The sequence below is a fragment of the Squalius cephalus genome, assembly GCF_949319135.1.
Source record: "Squalius cephalus genome assembly, chromosome: 21".
NCBI classification, from domain to species: domain Eukaryota; kingdom Metazoa; phylum Chordata; class Actinopteri; order Cypriniformes; family Leuciscidae; genus Squalius; species Squalius cephalus.
In genome coordinates this window covers 15,392,314-15,407,837 of record NC_137142.1, presented here as the reverse complement: position 1 = coordinate 15,407,837, position 15,524 = coordinate 15,392,314, and the positions used below count along the sequence as shown (strand labels likewise).

At 35.8% G+C, this 15,524-nt stretch overlaps 1 protein-coding gene across 4 annotated transcripts in view; it reads right to left on the bottom strand.

The window, feature by feature from the left end:
* The window catches only part of trim9 (tripartite motif containing 9), a 29,352-nt gene that overhangs the window by 12,613 nt on the left and 1,215 nt on the right, over positions 1-15,524 (bottom strand). For all 4 annotated transcript variants that reach the window (XM_079856049.1, XM_079856051.1, XM_079856050.1 and 1 more), the window contains exons 2-6: positions 8,586-8,681; positions 8,377-8,499; positions 1,886-1,996; positions 275-428; positions 1-146 (exon numbers count right to left, since the gene is read on the bottom strand). In XM_079856049.1, the coding sequence (XP_079712175.1) occupies positions 1-146; positions 275-428; positions 1,886-1,996; positions 8,377-8,499; positions 8,586-8,681 (630 nt within the window). The remainder of the gene's footprint in view (positions 147-274; positions 429-1,885; positions 1,997-8,376; positions 8,500-8,585; positions 8,682-15,524) is intronic.

Here is a 15,524-nt window from a genome sequence, read left to right as displayed (position 1 = left end):
TCTGAACTGGCCTCCAGTCCCATCATCCAGTTCCAAAATGTAGCCTTCCACAGCGATGGTGGAGAGAGGCGGCTGCTTCCATGACAGAGTCGCACTGTTGGTTTGAGTACAGCACTCCTCTAACTGAAGAATAGGAGCAGCTGGAACTACACACACACAAAGCCACAAACAAAGACAGACAGGGTTATTTTGGGTCCAGGGTTCTGACTTACTGTGTCATTAAGGAAAGCCATGCAAAAATAAAACACACCCAATCACGCACACACACGCTCACCCTTCATCTGGACGAAGTCTAACTGGTGTATGGTCTGCAGCAGGGGTCCGCTGTCCAGCGTGAGGTCAAAGTCACTGCTCATGCGAGGGGTCAGAGAGCCCTTCCCCCACTGGTTCTCCGTCATATGGACCCGTCTTATCAGAGCATCAGAGATCTACACACACACACTGCGATTCAGAATATATTACACAGCCTTAAGGCAAATTAATGAAGTGTTGCAATTATGTAAATGTATGACCTTCTGTTAATTTAATAAGAGTCCTCAGAGCAAGAAACATTTTGTGATCAGAAAAGTTTTGGAAGGCAAAGTGTCATTGAGCAAGAGTGCTTGTTTTTGAGAAAACCAAAGTTTCCTTGCCCTTTACACTCATTTTTGAGTACTGAAGAAGTTATTTTTAAATAATGGATTATAATGATTTCTGGGCAGATTTCCATTTGGATATCATGTACCAGTCTTTTTAATTTGATAGATTTAAAAGATTATACTTATTAGTGTACAAAAGTCTCCAATTAGATCCTCAAACAGACAGACTGTTGATGTCACACTGGCTTATACAAGCAAGTTTTGCATAAACACTCACAAAGAGCAATATCTAGTATTGACACACTGATATTAAAGTTCTGGAAAACACCAATAATAATATGATAATTATGTTCATGGTCAATAACTGATGAACGGCTGACATTAAAAGGAATTATTTTAATATTTAAAACTATTTATAAAAACACTATTTTGTATAAATAAATTAAAAGTGAAAAACTAAAAGGTAAAATTAATTAATAACTTAGGCGTCACAAAATGATGTATGAAATATGATGTACAGTATGAAATAATGGTTGACATTAAAATTATTGTAACTTTAAATATTTGTTAAAATACTATTTTGTTCAAACTAAAAATTAAACACTAAAAGCTAAAATCAAAATGCTTTTAAAATGCTGCATGTGATTTGAGATTATGTACAGCATGAAGAATGTATATTAATTTTAAGAATTGCCAAAGATAGCAATATTAACAAGTTCATGTTTTTAAAGATTAACTTCAATGAGTGTTATATGATGCCAAAGGTAATCTAAATAGAAAATTGAGGAAATGAGCATGCACAAATATCTGATATCTATGGAAGCTTGTTTCCGCCACAGAATAAAAAAATAAAAAGGTGATTGCCACTTTTAATCTCATAATTCTGACTTTTTTTATTGCAATTGCAAGTTTATATCTCACAATTCTGACTTTGTAACTCTTACAAGAAAAAAAGTCAGAATTTTGAATTAGCAACATGGAATTGCGAGAAATAAAGTTCAAATTAAATTGAATTAAATGTGAAATGTAATCTTCTAAATCTAAATTTCATTATCTCATTGACCAATGAGAATTTCAGAGGCGGCACAGTTTTTGAAATCTTTGCTTTATGTCAAACTGATTTGGATCTTTCTGCAATCAGAAAAAACGCATGAAGTGACCAGGTGTAAACAGTCCCAAAATGGATCTTAGACATTCCCATCCATTAAAGGTTAGGTCAGATCTTTCTCTGGAGCGTAAGATCCCAAACTTTGCGGCCTATGTCAGCAGATGAGGTTCATTAGTGTGATATTAAAAGGGTCAGTGACCTGCAAGAAGCCGCTGGGGTCGTTCTCTTTGATAACCTCCAGACAGTATTCCATCAGTCCTGTGGTCTGCCTCAACTTCACCGTGCAGTGAGATATCTGATCACGAACCACCTGCGATAAAGAGGCAGAAAGAAAGAGAAAGAGGATGAATCCATGATAACTGTGCTGTGGTTGGGTTGCTAGGCAACAGAAGGACCAATTGTCAGCATCCTCTCTGAGCAAGCAACACATCACTGACCTTTCACACAAAAAAATGCACTTCATGCTTGCATATTCCACTGGATGAATGTGTGTCTGAGTGTGTCCCTCCTCCTTCTACTTAAACCTACTCGCTACATTCCTTTTACATGATGCACACGAACACACTGATGCACACACACGTCCTTCCAAAGCCAATCTTACTATACCAAAATGAATCAAACATAAAACACTTCATTATGAGAGGCAAAAGAGCCATTCAAATCCAAACAGAATGAGACTGAACCAGACAGAAATAGACAGAACTGAAGAAAGCCACTGGACAAAACTAGAACCCCAATATCTTTGTAACCATGGGAACATGCCTGTGGCGCCATGGAGACAAGAGGAGAGAATAGGCCTACATAAGATGCCAGCAAAAGCACATATGACTAATAGTATGAGAGACCAGAACCATTTTAATATTACATTTTTACATTTGCCTTTACACATACAGTCTTTACTGGTAAATTACCGTTACAGGGATCATTCACCCAAAAATGAAAATTGTCATTAATTACTCTCCCTGATGTCGTTCCAATCCAAACCCGTAAGACTTTCGTTCATCTTCAGAACACAAGTGAAGATCTTTATAATGAAATCTGAGAGCTTTCTGTCCTCCATATCGTTAAACTGATCCATATGAATTGAGCGGTTTAGTCCAAATTGTCTGAAGAGGCACGATTGCTTTTTACATTTAAACATCTATTAGCAAACATAAGCAGAAGCTCAAACGTGCTGCGTAACATGAGAATGAACCTCATTGGTTCCCGCAAATCAAGTGAACATGCTTGAGCTTCAGTTTACTACAACTGATGTTGATGAATGTTTATATGTGATTAAAAGCCTAAATTCAATCTGTTCATCATATAAAGCAATTGTGTCTCTTCAAAAAAAATTGGACTAAACGACTCAGTTCATATGGATTAGTTTTACGATCTCATTATGAACTTTTTGAAGCATCAAAGTGGTAGTTATGGTAAATCTCAGATTTCATCAAAAAGATCTTCATTTGTGTTCCAAAGATTAACAAAAGTCTTACGGGTTTGGAACGACATGAGTGTGAGTAATAAATGACAGAAGTTACATTTTTGGGTGAACTATCCCTTTAAGAGATCATGTGTGAATAGGACCTTTTCAAAAATACAGGTAAATCAGTTCTGGCAATTTACCAGTATTGTAACATATTATATATATATTATTTAATCAAACAGCAAAAAGAGTAATTAAATATTATGTTGCAATTTTAATATAAAAATTTTCTAGTTTCCCCTTATAACTCTCAGGCTACTACAAAATACAAAAAGTAATTAAAGATTATGTAAAACTTTAAAGAAATGGTTCTTTTAAAAATTATAATATTTATCATCTACCCACAGACAGAGCCAACAAAATCAGGATCATGTTAGTGCATTATAAGCTGTATAATGTTCCTAGAATTCTTAAGACTGTATAAAAGCACACTGGTTTGCCATTTAGTTACTTGTTATTTCATTGCTCCATTTCAACTGAAGAGAATGAATCACAGCAAACTAACTATAGGTGCAGTCTCAGTGGAGCAGCCTGGGATTCAGAGTCTTAGTCAAGGACACAATGACTCCAGTTTAAACATAAATTATTTCCGTTAATAGCCCAGATTTTTAACCATTAAACTGCATTCCCCCTATGATAGCAAACCTTTTCATATGGCATAGAAGCTTGGGCTAGAAACAGGCTGATTTGACTCACCAACAATGGCTGCTGATTAGCCCTGCTGCCTGAAGCATGAATCCATTCTGAATCCAACTTTGGCAGAAAAGAGATTTAATGAATTTTTAATGGGAAAATAGAAAATACCCTCAGAGCCAGTCATCTGTTGCCCTAATACAGAAATGTGTAGAGATTTCCATTAAATTAAAATGAACACTTTTTATTTTTTGTGGAGTATTGCAGTATTTATTATAAAACATTTATCCATGCACATCATTATTTTTTAAATGCATGTGCTCGCGTAATCTTTAAAGGCACAATATGTAAAAGGTCGCTTATTCAAAACAATAACAAAGGCGTAGCTTGATGACGCCTTGAATGAGAGTGGAATCATAGGAGAGGTCGTCTTCACCTCCACAGCCGATGGGAAGCAATATGACAGGACTCATGCAGAAATCATGTTAATGGGTGAGCTAATGTATTAAAGTTTTATTAACATTATGAAGCAGGGCGGGGCGTAGAGAGCCCGGGACATTTTATGCTGCTGTTTTTATTATGCTCCGATGCCGTAGTCGGCTGCTGCCGCTCTTTTTGTTTTGTTACTCATGCATATTTTACGATTAAATTTATGTGTAACGTTCGCCTCCTTCTTCCCTGAATTTGAACTTTGTTACTGTAACGTTTTATCTTTTAAATTCACATTATTTTATTTCATTCTAACGAAACAGCCGCAGTGCTGAATTACTCATACAGGTCACTTTATCTGGCGAATCAAAATTGTTGTGTAACGCAGTACAGTTTTACTTGGTCAAAACATACATTTGAGTATGTTAAAAGTAATGTTATCTCGGTGGCTGGTATGAGACACTAGACGTTACACTGGTTAAAATAGCTGATTTCTCTGGATTTAAAATCCCTCTGTAGTCAATAACTGTATCCCTTAAAACTCATCTTTGATCACCAAAATGACATATTTAAAAGTTTTTTCCTGTGAAAAAAATTCTTCATGCCTTAAACTAGCTTGATTTGAACTCTACACGCTTGCTTCATTTAGTATATATGCTAATTAGCCCCGCCTCCACTCACGCCAGCTCAGACATTCACTCGGCCAACTTACTGAGGTAAACGCTGCACAATAGTATCGCTCTTTACGCTCTATAGTATCGCTAATAATGTGTTGCTTATGTTACACAAACCATGTTCCCGTTCGCCATCTCAGAGTCAGACAGCAGCCTTCTAACAATCATCAGAAATGCTTTGAAAAACTCGTAACGTCAGTGGAGAAAGGCATATAGTTCATATACAGGTGCTGGTCATAAAATTAGAATATCATCAAAACGTTGATTTATTTCAAGAATTCAACTTAACAGGTGAAACTAATATATTATATTAGACTCATTACATGCAAATATTTCAAGCCTTTATTTTTTATAATTTTGATGATTATGGCTTACAGCTTATGAAACCCACGAAATCAAAATCCCAGAAAATTAGAATATTACATGAAATCACACAGTAATTACACAGTAATCCCATGGTCATTGAAGCAGGTTTTGGTTCTTTTGGCAGTGTGGGCAGGTGCAAATCATGCTGGAAAATGAAGTCAGCATCTCCATAAAGCTTGTCTGCTGAAGGAAGCATGAAGTGCTCTGGAAATGTCCTGGTAGACGGCTGCGTTGAGTGGACAGCACAGTGGACCAACACCAGCCGATGACATGGCTCCCCAAACCAACACAGACTGCGGAAACTTCACACTGGACTTCAAGCATCTTGGATTGTGTGCCTCTCCATTCTTCCTCCAGACTCTGGGACCTTGGTTTCCAAATGAGATGCAAAATGTGCTCTCATCAGAAAAGAGGACTTTGGTCCACTGTGCTTTATTAAATCCAGAGTCAACGCAGCCGTCCACCAGGACATTTCCAGAGCACTTCATGCTTCCTTCATTTTCCAGCAGGATTTGCACCTGCCCACACTGCCAAAAGAACCAAAACCTGCTTCAATGACCATGGTATCACTGTGTAATTACTGTGTGATTTCATGTAATATTCTAATTTTCTGCGATTTTGATTTCGTGGGTTTCATAAGCTGTAAGCCATAATCATCAAAATTATAACAAATAAAGGCTTGAAATGTCTCACTTTGCATGTAATGAGTCTATATAATATATTAGTTTCACCTGTTAAGTTGAATTCTTGAAATAAATTAACTTTTTGATGATATTCTAATTATATGACCAGCACCTCATAACATCGTAATATACATCATATAACCGTTATACTGCTAAATCTACCCGATTTTTCATATCAACAGAAAAATATACAGGGATAGCCTGGCATCTCTCGAGACTCCCCTGCTCGGTGTTAATGATATGCTAAAGCCCTCCGGCACGTTGACGTGATTGGTTACAAGGTAGTTTGTGACGTCAGAAACACCAGCGATTTCAAACCGCGTTTTTTGAGACCGTCTTTGGTTCACTGCGGTTTTAAAGAGAAAATCTTCAGCAATGGGGTTGACTTATGAATTTGCACATAAAGCACATTAAAAACACCATATAGACATATAAACAACATTAAAAACATGACTTTAAACATTGTTGGAAACATTTGGGATAATGTAAGCACACAAGTCAATAAAACATAACATTGTTCTAGTGTTTTTTGGATATTTTAATAAAAAAATCTTACATATTGTGCCTTTAATCAAAATAACTGCTCCTCCCTCTTTCAGCAACATATCTTCTCTTCTCTGATGACGTTTCAAGACAAACCTGCCACTCACATATCACAGCAATAGCAAACCACAACGATCTAACGATTCAATCAATTCCCAATGGACAAAATCAAGTTCAGCCCTACATTTTTTCTTGCTTGAGGAAATATGTCACAATATCCCTATCCCTAGAAAAGAACATTGCAACTTCTGTTTCACAATGTAAAGAATTTTTTTTGTCTCAACTTAAAAAAAGTAAGTGTTCCGCTACAACGGTGGCAAAGACGAGGATCTACATGCAGCAAACGTTTATTAAAGAAAAGCATAAACTAAGATAATCCAAGTCCAACCAAGGAGTGGGAAAATAATCCTCTGGGGTTTTCCAGAAACATAACCTGAACATAACCTGCTCCGTGTTCCAGGGTTAGTTTACTTCAGAGGTGTTCAGAGCGCTTTTATAACTTGGTTATGTTCATTTTATTATTATAGCTATATATTTCTCATCTCACACATCGTTGATCTGCATCCAGACGTTTTCTATGCTATAATGTATTTCTATAATAAAAGACATATATGATATGACATATCTTACCTTATCTTACCAACGTGGAAACAAAATGAACAAAAACGTATACAGCCATGTTATCTTTGCAAGCACAGACTGTATCTTTCTTTTTATTACGAATTATTATTTCAATTATGAAACGAAAAGATTGAAAAATGATTGTACAACCACCAAATAGGTGGCAAAATGTATGTAAATCAGCATTTAACAAAAGAAGAAGAAAGAAGTATGGCGTGCTTTTTCTTAGCGTCCGTTTCCATGGTGACTCGTCGATTCGTTACTCTGTTGAGAACATCTGGTGTGTTAACCATGAACATACTCTGAGTTGGATGAATTTACTCCCGGACGCGTTTTTGGAACCAGCATACCTCGAGTAAGCGAGGTTTGGTTAAATCAACCGAGAGTTCAGGGTATGTGTGACGGTAAGATAACCTTGCTTTCAGGAATACACCCCTGACCAGGAACAAGAATGCAAAAAGCAAAAGGCAACAACTCACAAAGACAGACTAAAACACAGGGCTATACACACAGGGAAACTAACAAGATGACAAGGAAACAAGAAACACCTGAGGGACTGTTAAGAACTAATCAGGGTTGCTATGGTAACACAAACAAGGGGAACAGGAGAGGAGAACACAGAAACAATAGAAACAGTTCAACTTAAAAGTCCTAACAAGACACAGCACACAGGCATCGTGACATGTTCGTGCTGCCTTAAAATTTTAAGTTTAGTCAACTCAAATATCCAAGTTGTCACTTAGTACAACTTCACATTTCAAGTTGACTAAACTTAAAATTTTAAGGCAGCACAAACACTTGCTTTAAGTTGAAACAACAAATTATTTTTTACAGTGAATGCTGATTTCAAAGTTCAAAAACATCTAAATAAACTAAACAATTTCAGTTATCAATGTGTTTTCTGTAGTTCTATTCTTACAAAGCTACTGAAAAAAAAGAAATAAAAAATGAATCCCCTTGCTTGCAATAAAAAAATGTGTTAAACTAATTTATTCATCAGTTCTATTAGCACACACTAAAAATCCTCAAGGTGGCAGTCACTAATCCTCCAATTAAGAAATCAAATCGTAACTTGTGTGATTTGGGTTTTTTCCAACCTTCCCTTTACCTCAAAAACACAACATAGAGCTGTCGTTCTGCTTTTGTGGTTGATTTGCATTGCATAAATGAGCTCCTCAAATGAAGAACGGCACCCGATAACTGTGATAGAGTTTTTAGAGATTATTTTTTAGACTTACTCATACAGGAATGTTTTGTGTGTGGTTGTGCTTACTGAGAGTTTGTGTTCATGTTCTTTGGTTACTCTGCTGAGAAGCTGGGCTTTCCTGCGGTTGAGAGCTTCAATCAGAGCGTCACATTGGGCGACCAAGCATGCCTCGAATTCAACTCCATTCTCCTAGAGCACAAGGAGAGGACAGAATCAGATCACATCACAAGTGCACTGTGTGAGAGTATAAGTGTTAGTGTGTGTGTTTGTTGTACCTGTATGTGTTGTACCATATTTCTGAGCTGCACCAGGAACTCTTTGGCCTCTGTGGCCTGATCAGACAGAACATTCAGTGCTTGAGAGAGCTGACCCTGGAAATATAAAGACAGAAGGTAAGAGAGATGAAATGATATAAAGAGCAAGTGAACTTTACTTAACTAACTTTACTAAAGCTTGTTCTGCACAAAGGATAAAAGTCTAACAACAGTCTTATTATTAGAAAATAATTTCAGTTTAGTATATTGTGAGTAAATACACAATCATACAAAACAAGTGAATTTTATTATTTTTGTTTTAATATAAAATACACTACCATTCAAAAGTTTTGGTTCATTAATATTTGAATGTTTTTGAAAGAAGGTCCGCATTTCTCATTTATTTGATTATTTTGAAATTTCATTACAAATTAAAAAAACTCTTTTCTATTTTAATCTGTGATTTATTCCTGAGATGGCAAAGCTGAATTTTCAGCATTACTCCAGTCTTCAGTGTCACATGATCCTTCAGAAATCATTCTGATATGTTGATTTGATGCTCAAAAAATAATTTGATGCTCATTGATAATTTCAGGATTTGTTGATGAATAGAAAGTTCAAAAGCATTTTTTTTTTAATTAAAATCTTTTGTAATAATATTGTCTTTACTGTCACTTTTGACCAATTTAATGCTTCTTTGCCAAATAAAAGCATTAATTTCTTAAGCATTAATCAGTGTTGAAAACAGTTGTGCTGCTTAATATTTTTATGGAAAGTATGATTCCCCCCCTCCCCCATACCATAAAGAAATTCAATGATTTATTAAAATTATATTTAATCCAGTTTTGCTATGTTTAATATAATACATTTTTTTCAGTACTCTTAACACTTTATTTAACACAGTTCAGAGCAGTTCAAACTGCTGCAACAGGGAATCAGGGATCTACATAAAATGTGAGGAAGTGACATAATTTGTGAGAGGTTAGTCATTAAATCTGTCATTTAAAGAGTGGGTGAGAGAATAGGAAGAGGAGTGCATGTGCGTATGTGTGTGTGTGCGTCAGGCACAGCCAAAGGATGTTGCTTTAGAGTGGGAAAAATATCCTATTATAAATGTTCTCACATTGCTATGACAACCATCCGCCGAGAGACCTCCACTTTCATTTGTGGTCTGTTCTCAAACGAGGAACAAAAGTGAGAGAACAAGGAATGAAACACAGTGCTCCAAATTTCTCTCTATGGCCTACATACTACATTACAACGCTATATGATACAGCATTACACTCCATAACATTACATAGCCCTACATATGACAGCCTTACACACTAAAGCCAAACATGTTACAGCTTAACACACTAAACCCCTACATACTAACAGACTAGCACCTTACATACTAAAGTCCTACAACGAGAACCCAGCATAGGCAATGTTACAGAAACATCCTATCTTAAATCTTTGTCCTAAATGAGAGCTGAAATCACCATGGTTATTCTGGTTGGGATGGTTCTGTAATAAGAGCCCAGTTGCTACAAACCCCAAACAGGCATTACAGACATTATTAGTAAAATAGGCAAGACATTACAGGCAAAACCTTTTTTTTTTTCTTGCACTGGTCAATTTTAAGATTTTGAGCTATTTTGTTTTCATATCATGTCTTCATTTAGGCAAGTGGATAGAAAGCATCCACAATGCACATTTAAGATATTATTTTATGTTTTCTTAAAATTAGTTTTTCCTCAGCTTTAGTATCACTTACACCAAACATTCCAGTTTAATTCTAAAGTTTTTTACGAGGGTTTTGTTCATATCATTCACCTACTTTATATAACATTTTATTCCTAGAAATATGGTGAAAAAGCATTTTTTGACAGTATTTTCTAAGAGATATCCAAAATGCCCCTCTGTAAAAACCTTAGTATGTCAACAAACTAAACAAGAATATTGAAACTGGCTTTATCCAATGTTCAGATTTCCATTCTGGAAATGTGTGCAAATTATTGCATATTTAATTAATCATGCCTCATTTGCATATTTCAGAAAATTGTCATAAAAAACCCCCCAATTGTCTCAATCTGCCATTAATCAACTGGGGAATGTGGTCATGCCTATTTGATAAAATTAATTATCACATTTACCTGTGGTGTCCTGCCTTAAAGTTAGTAACGGTTGTAAATATTTCTGATTTTTTCAAAACGTTTAGTCACATATTGCAGTGTTACACACTAGAATACTGCATACTAAAGCCCAACATATCTGCATTAAACAAGTCAAGTATTAGTTTGTCCATGCAATGGAAGACAGTGTCGGAGTGAAAGGGACAACAAGAGAAACATGTTTGGAAACAATCATTTTTTCTGTATTTCCACTTGGTTGCACTACTAGAGAGACTTAAAGAGTGTTACAAGTAAGAAATTGTGGAAATCATCCATTTTTGCTCTTTAAAAGATGGAAATCATCATTCTGTTGAAAATGCTGTATGTTTATGTATGTTTTGTACTAAAGATAAACCAGTTCCAAAATCTAACGCCAGCATTTTTCACTGGAAAATGAACCTTTTTTGTCACAATTATGTGAATAGTCAGTAAACATTATGTAAAATAAATAATCATGCAAAATAAGTATACATTTTTATTTTTTTTTATTTAAATGATGTACATATAATGTACTGACACCCGGCCAGCTCTCTAGATAACATCCATATCTGTGGACTACTATTGTACTAATTAAATACTATTTAAAATATTTTGCACTGTTGCAAAAAGCTTTAATAGTAAAAATCTTTTATAGCATCAACACACAGGCCCCATTTCCTACTTGCTGTGTATTGGTGCGTTCAAATCCTCCTGAGAAGTTCGTACTTAAGAGGTGGGAAGTCATGTTCATGACGGCATGTGCGTTCAAGTCACTTTCGTCGGAGTAAGATGGCGGTGTATTTTCTCTTAATTAATTACACAAAAATAGAGCAAGTTTCTTAAACTCTAGTTCTAGAAAATGAAGAACAAAGAATGTGCATCAGGTGTGCTTTGGTTTTTTATGTTTTAATTAGCCTAATTTATGAAGCCACTGCAAACTTTATCGTTACATATTACATATTATAATGCCATCATATTCTGTGCAGGCAATTAGCTTACTTCGCTGTAAATAGAAAAGTCTAGCAATATCACTGCTAAATACCTTTAAATATTGCGGTATTCCGCCATGTTTCTCAGTGACACGCCCCCAACTTGTAAAGATCGGGGCTTAAAGAAAATCCCGAGCTTCCCACTCGTATGTTCATGTGTGGTCAACTCGTAAATACGATCTTTACGAGATGACTTGAATGCACATAAGTGTCTGTGTATGTGACACAGAGAGATAGATGGAGAAAATGAGAGGAAAAGTAGCATATGGGGCCCTGAGGCTAAAGCAAAACTACAATCTGTTTAGTGAATGACGAGCAAGTGTCTGCAGTGCGGAAAGAGGCCATTTTCCTCTGATATGAGGCCAGCTCGCTAGTGTTCAGTGAAAAAGCTACAGATGGGACCATAGTAGAGGACACTGATCCAAGATCTTCTCTCTCTGTGTGTGTGTGTGTGTGTGTGTGTGCCCCAGGTGCTAAAAGGGGGGAGCTGTATTTGGGTCTGCCGTAATGCTGCTGTCCCAGTTCAAACTGATATTATGCAATCACAACATCAGACATGGAGCTATGAACAGGGAGTAAAGTAATTGAACACCTAAAATTATGTAGCTTAACACATAATGTAGTGCTTGAATTAAATAACTTTTTCTGCTCTCACATCTGTCTGCCCATAAAAATGTCTCCTTATCTTCTTCAAAAGTGAAAGAGGGGTGAATATTAGTACCATACAACAGTCAAATTGCTCTACCACATGCTCTACCACATGCCTTAAATGTACTATTTTCAAATGTACTATTATTTTATTTCGTTTCTACTTGATAGAGTAAAAACGTATAGTGATTTCTCAGTTAGTATTAGAAATACATAACTGTTCAAAAGATTTGTTAATGTTTTTGAAATAAGTCTCCTATACTCACCAAAGGCTGCATTTATTTAATCAAAAATACAGTAAAAACAGTAATGTTGTGAAATGTTTTAAAAAGTAATATATTCCTGTGAAAACAAAGCTGAATTTTCAGGATCATTACTCCAGTCTTCAGTGTCACATGATCCTTCAGAAATCATTCTAATATGCCAGTATCAGTATTTAAAAAGGTTGTGCTGCTTAATATTTTTGTGGAAACTGTAAAAAACTAAAATATTAAGCATTAAACATTGATAATTTCAGGATTTGTTGGGGAATAGAAAGTTTTTAAAGCATTTTTTAAATTGACATCTTTTGTAATGTCACTTTTGACCAATTTAATGCTTCTTTGCCTCCAAAGCAAGACATCAAAACAAATAGTTTTACACCATTGCACCATCGCTTAACGGCTGACACTTGCCTGAACTGAATGCGAGTGTAGCGTCAAAAGCAAATAGAAACCATTATATGTATGACACACACTGGATACAGGATACAGATGCCCGTTCAGATCGACAACAGGACAATTGGAAGAGTGAATAGAAGCATAAAGGAAAGTTCGCTTTGATGCATTCTGTCTAAACAGCTCATTTGCTCATTTCTGTAGAGACTTCAGAAGAATACCAGGATCAGGAACAACTGGATGGTTTAATTTAATGGTGTCCTGTATCACATTGAAGGATTATATGTTTGTTCAGATAATTTGACTGCAGATTGCTTTGTAAACGAGGAAAAATTAAGAAACTTTCATTAACCCTTAAACGCATACCTCAGGTCTTTAGTTACGTCATTCACTACCCTCCTCCTCATTCATTTTTTAAAAGTTAGATATCAACCTTCTCAGTATTCCTTAATCAATTCATTATAAACAACACAAGAAAAAAATAATAAAATTATACAAGAATACCTTTTTTCCCTTTCATACACAATGATGAAGTGCCGTTTCACTCATAGTAAATGCAGGCAGAAAACAAAAGAATAGGAAATATCATCAGCAAATCTTGAAATGGCTCAGCGATTTACTGCAGAGCAAATATTGAAAGCAATCATATATTAGTGTCACTGTCACTTGATGGTGGATCTGGTCAAGAAGCTGTCAGCAATCAAAATATTGATTTTGAACATGTTGAAAACATGTATAGTTTTGAGAATTTGTTTGAGATCTCGAATATGAACCAGATGCTGAATGTACTGGGAAATGAACTCTGATGAGGACAGTGATGAACTCAAACTGAACCCTTCAAGCTCCAAAAGGTAACAAAATATGCTTTATTTTATTCTTCTATAATTGTTACTCTAATATCAGGAGAGTTTTATATTATCACGACAGGTAGAGATCCATCTGTGTTAGATGTATAGATCCGGGTTGCTAAAGACCCAAATATGTAATAATGACTGGTGAAACATTCCTACATTTAAGGGTTAACAGATGAAGCAGCCAATTGTATTGAATCTGGCAGCAGCTGCATCATAAACCGTGAGTAAATGATTTCATAATGCTTTGTCTGTAAATTACAGCTTTATATGGATGTTTTTAAAACACTTACTCATGCACAATAGCGAGGGGGTGTTGACACTGTTTCCTATGCAATGACATTAGCCAATCAAAAAAATAGCCATTTACTGACAAGCCTTAAAGGAGCCGCCCCTTAAAAACTGATCATTTCAGACAGCGGGTCAGAATGAAGGTTGAAAATAATAGTTCTTCCACATATATATATATTTTTTTACAAAAAAAAAAAAAACTTTAAGTGAACCTCAAGGAACATATTAAAATAAAAATAAAAAATCCATGTCATGACCCCTTTAAATGTAATCTTTAGCAAATCTCAGAATGAATATTCATTTTTATATTGTACATTATAATTTTGTGGTGCCTAAATTCACTTAAAACATTTAAATTGACTATATTCAACATATCGCCCATTTATTGGTTATCTGCCATAACATGAAAATAATTATTGGCTTATCATATCACCCAGAATTTTAATATCGACCATCAAAAATATTTCTAAATTAAAAGGGTAATGTACAGACATGACTTTTGTGTGCCATGTTAAACCATGTGCTTATTGATCCATCATCTCCCTACTTGTTGATTGCTCATGTTTATCGTTTCTGATTAAATAAAACGGTCTAGCTGAGAGTCACTCACAATTTTATTTAAACTTATTGACTCGCATGGTGCAGCATGTTAGGACTAAGAGAAAGAGAGGGGACTCTTCCCTCATTCTTTGGCTCTCCATTGGATACACTCCTTTCTCCTTCACAGACAGACAGACACAGTAAATCAGCTCTCTGCCCCATGTTGCTACAACAACAGGCCAGTGTCACAGCGGTTTTGCACATTCCCTGAGGAATCCAGACACACACACAGTTAACACAAGCAACCTGTATATTTGAGTTCAATCAACGAACATATTTTAATTAAAACGTGCATCACAACACCACCGGAGAATTAAACCTCCATCCTTATAAAACAGCCCTGACCGTGCACTGCAGTTATCATAGATGCCTCAAAATCCAAAACATATTTCCATAAGAAGGTTTGTCCTTACCTCTTCCTGTCCAATCTAAACCGGAGAGTTGGAGCACAAGTGTTTTTCATTTGGCCTGAATCATGGCTGGCTGTGTCGTGCGCTGTGTTTTAATTAGACCGGTGGTGTCTCACCCATCACAGTGACAAGTCTTACTGCACCATCACAGACCCTTATACTAAAACCAGACAACATTTAAGCTGGTTTTAGCTTGTTTTAAAAGGGTTTAGGGCATTTTCAGCCGGTCAGGCTGACCAGCTAAAGTGCTAAACCTACAGAAGACCAGGTTGTGAGACATCTAGACCAGTATGTTTATCTGCTACCAGCTTAAACCATTTGGTCAGATATGCTTTTTTTTGTCATTAGGGGGGAAATGTAATAAACAACAACAACAACAACAA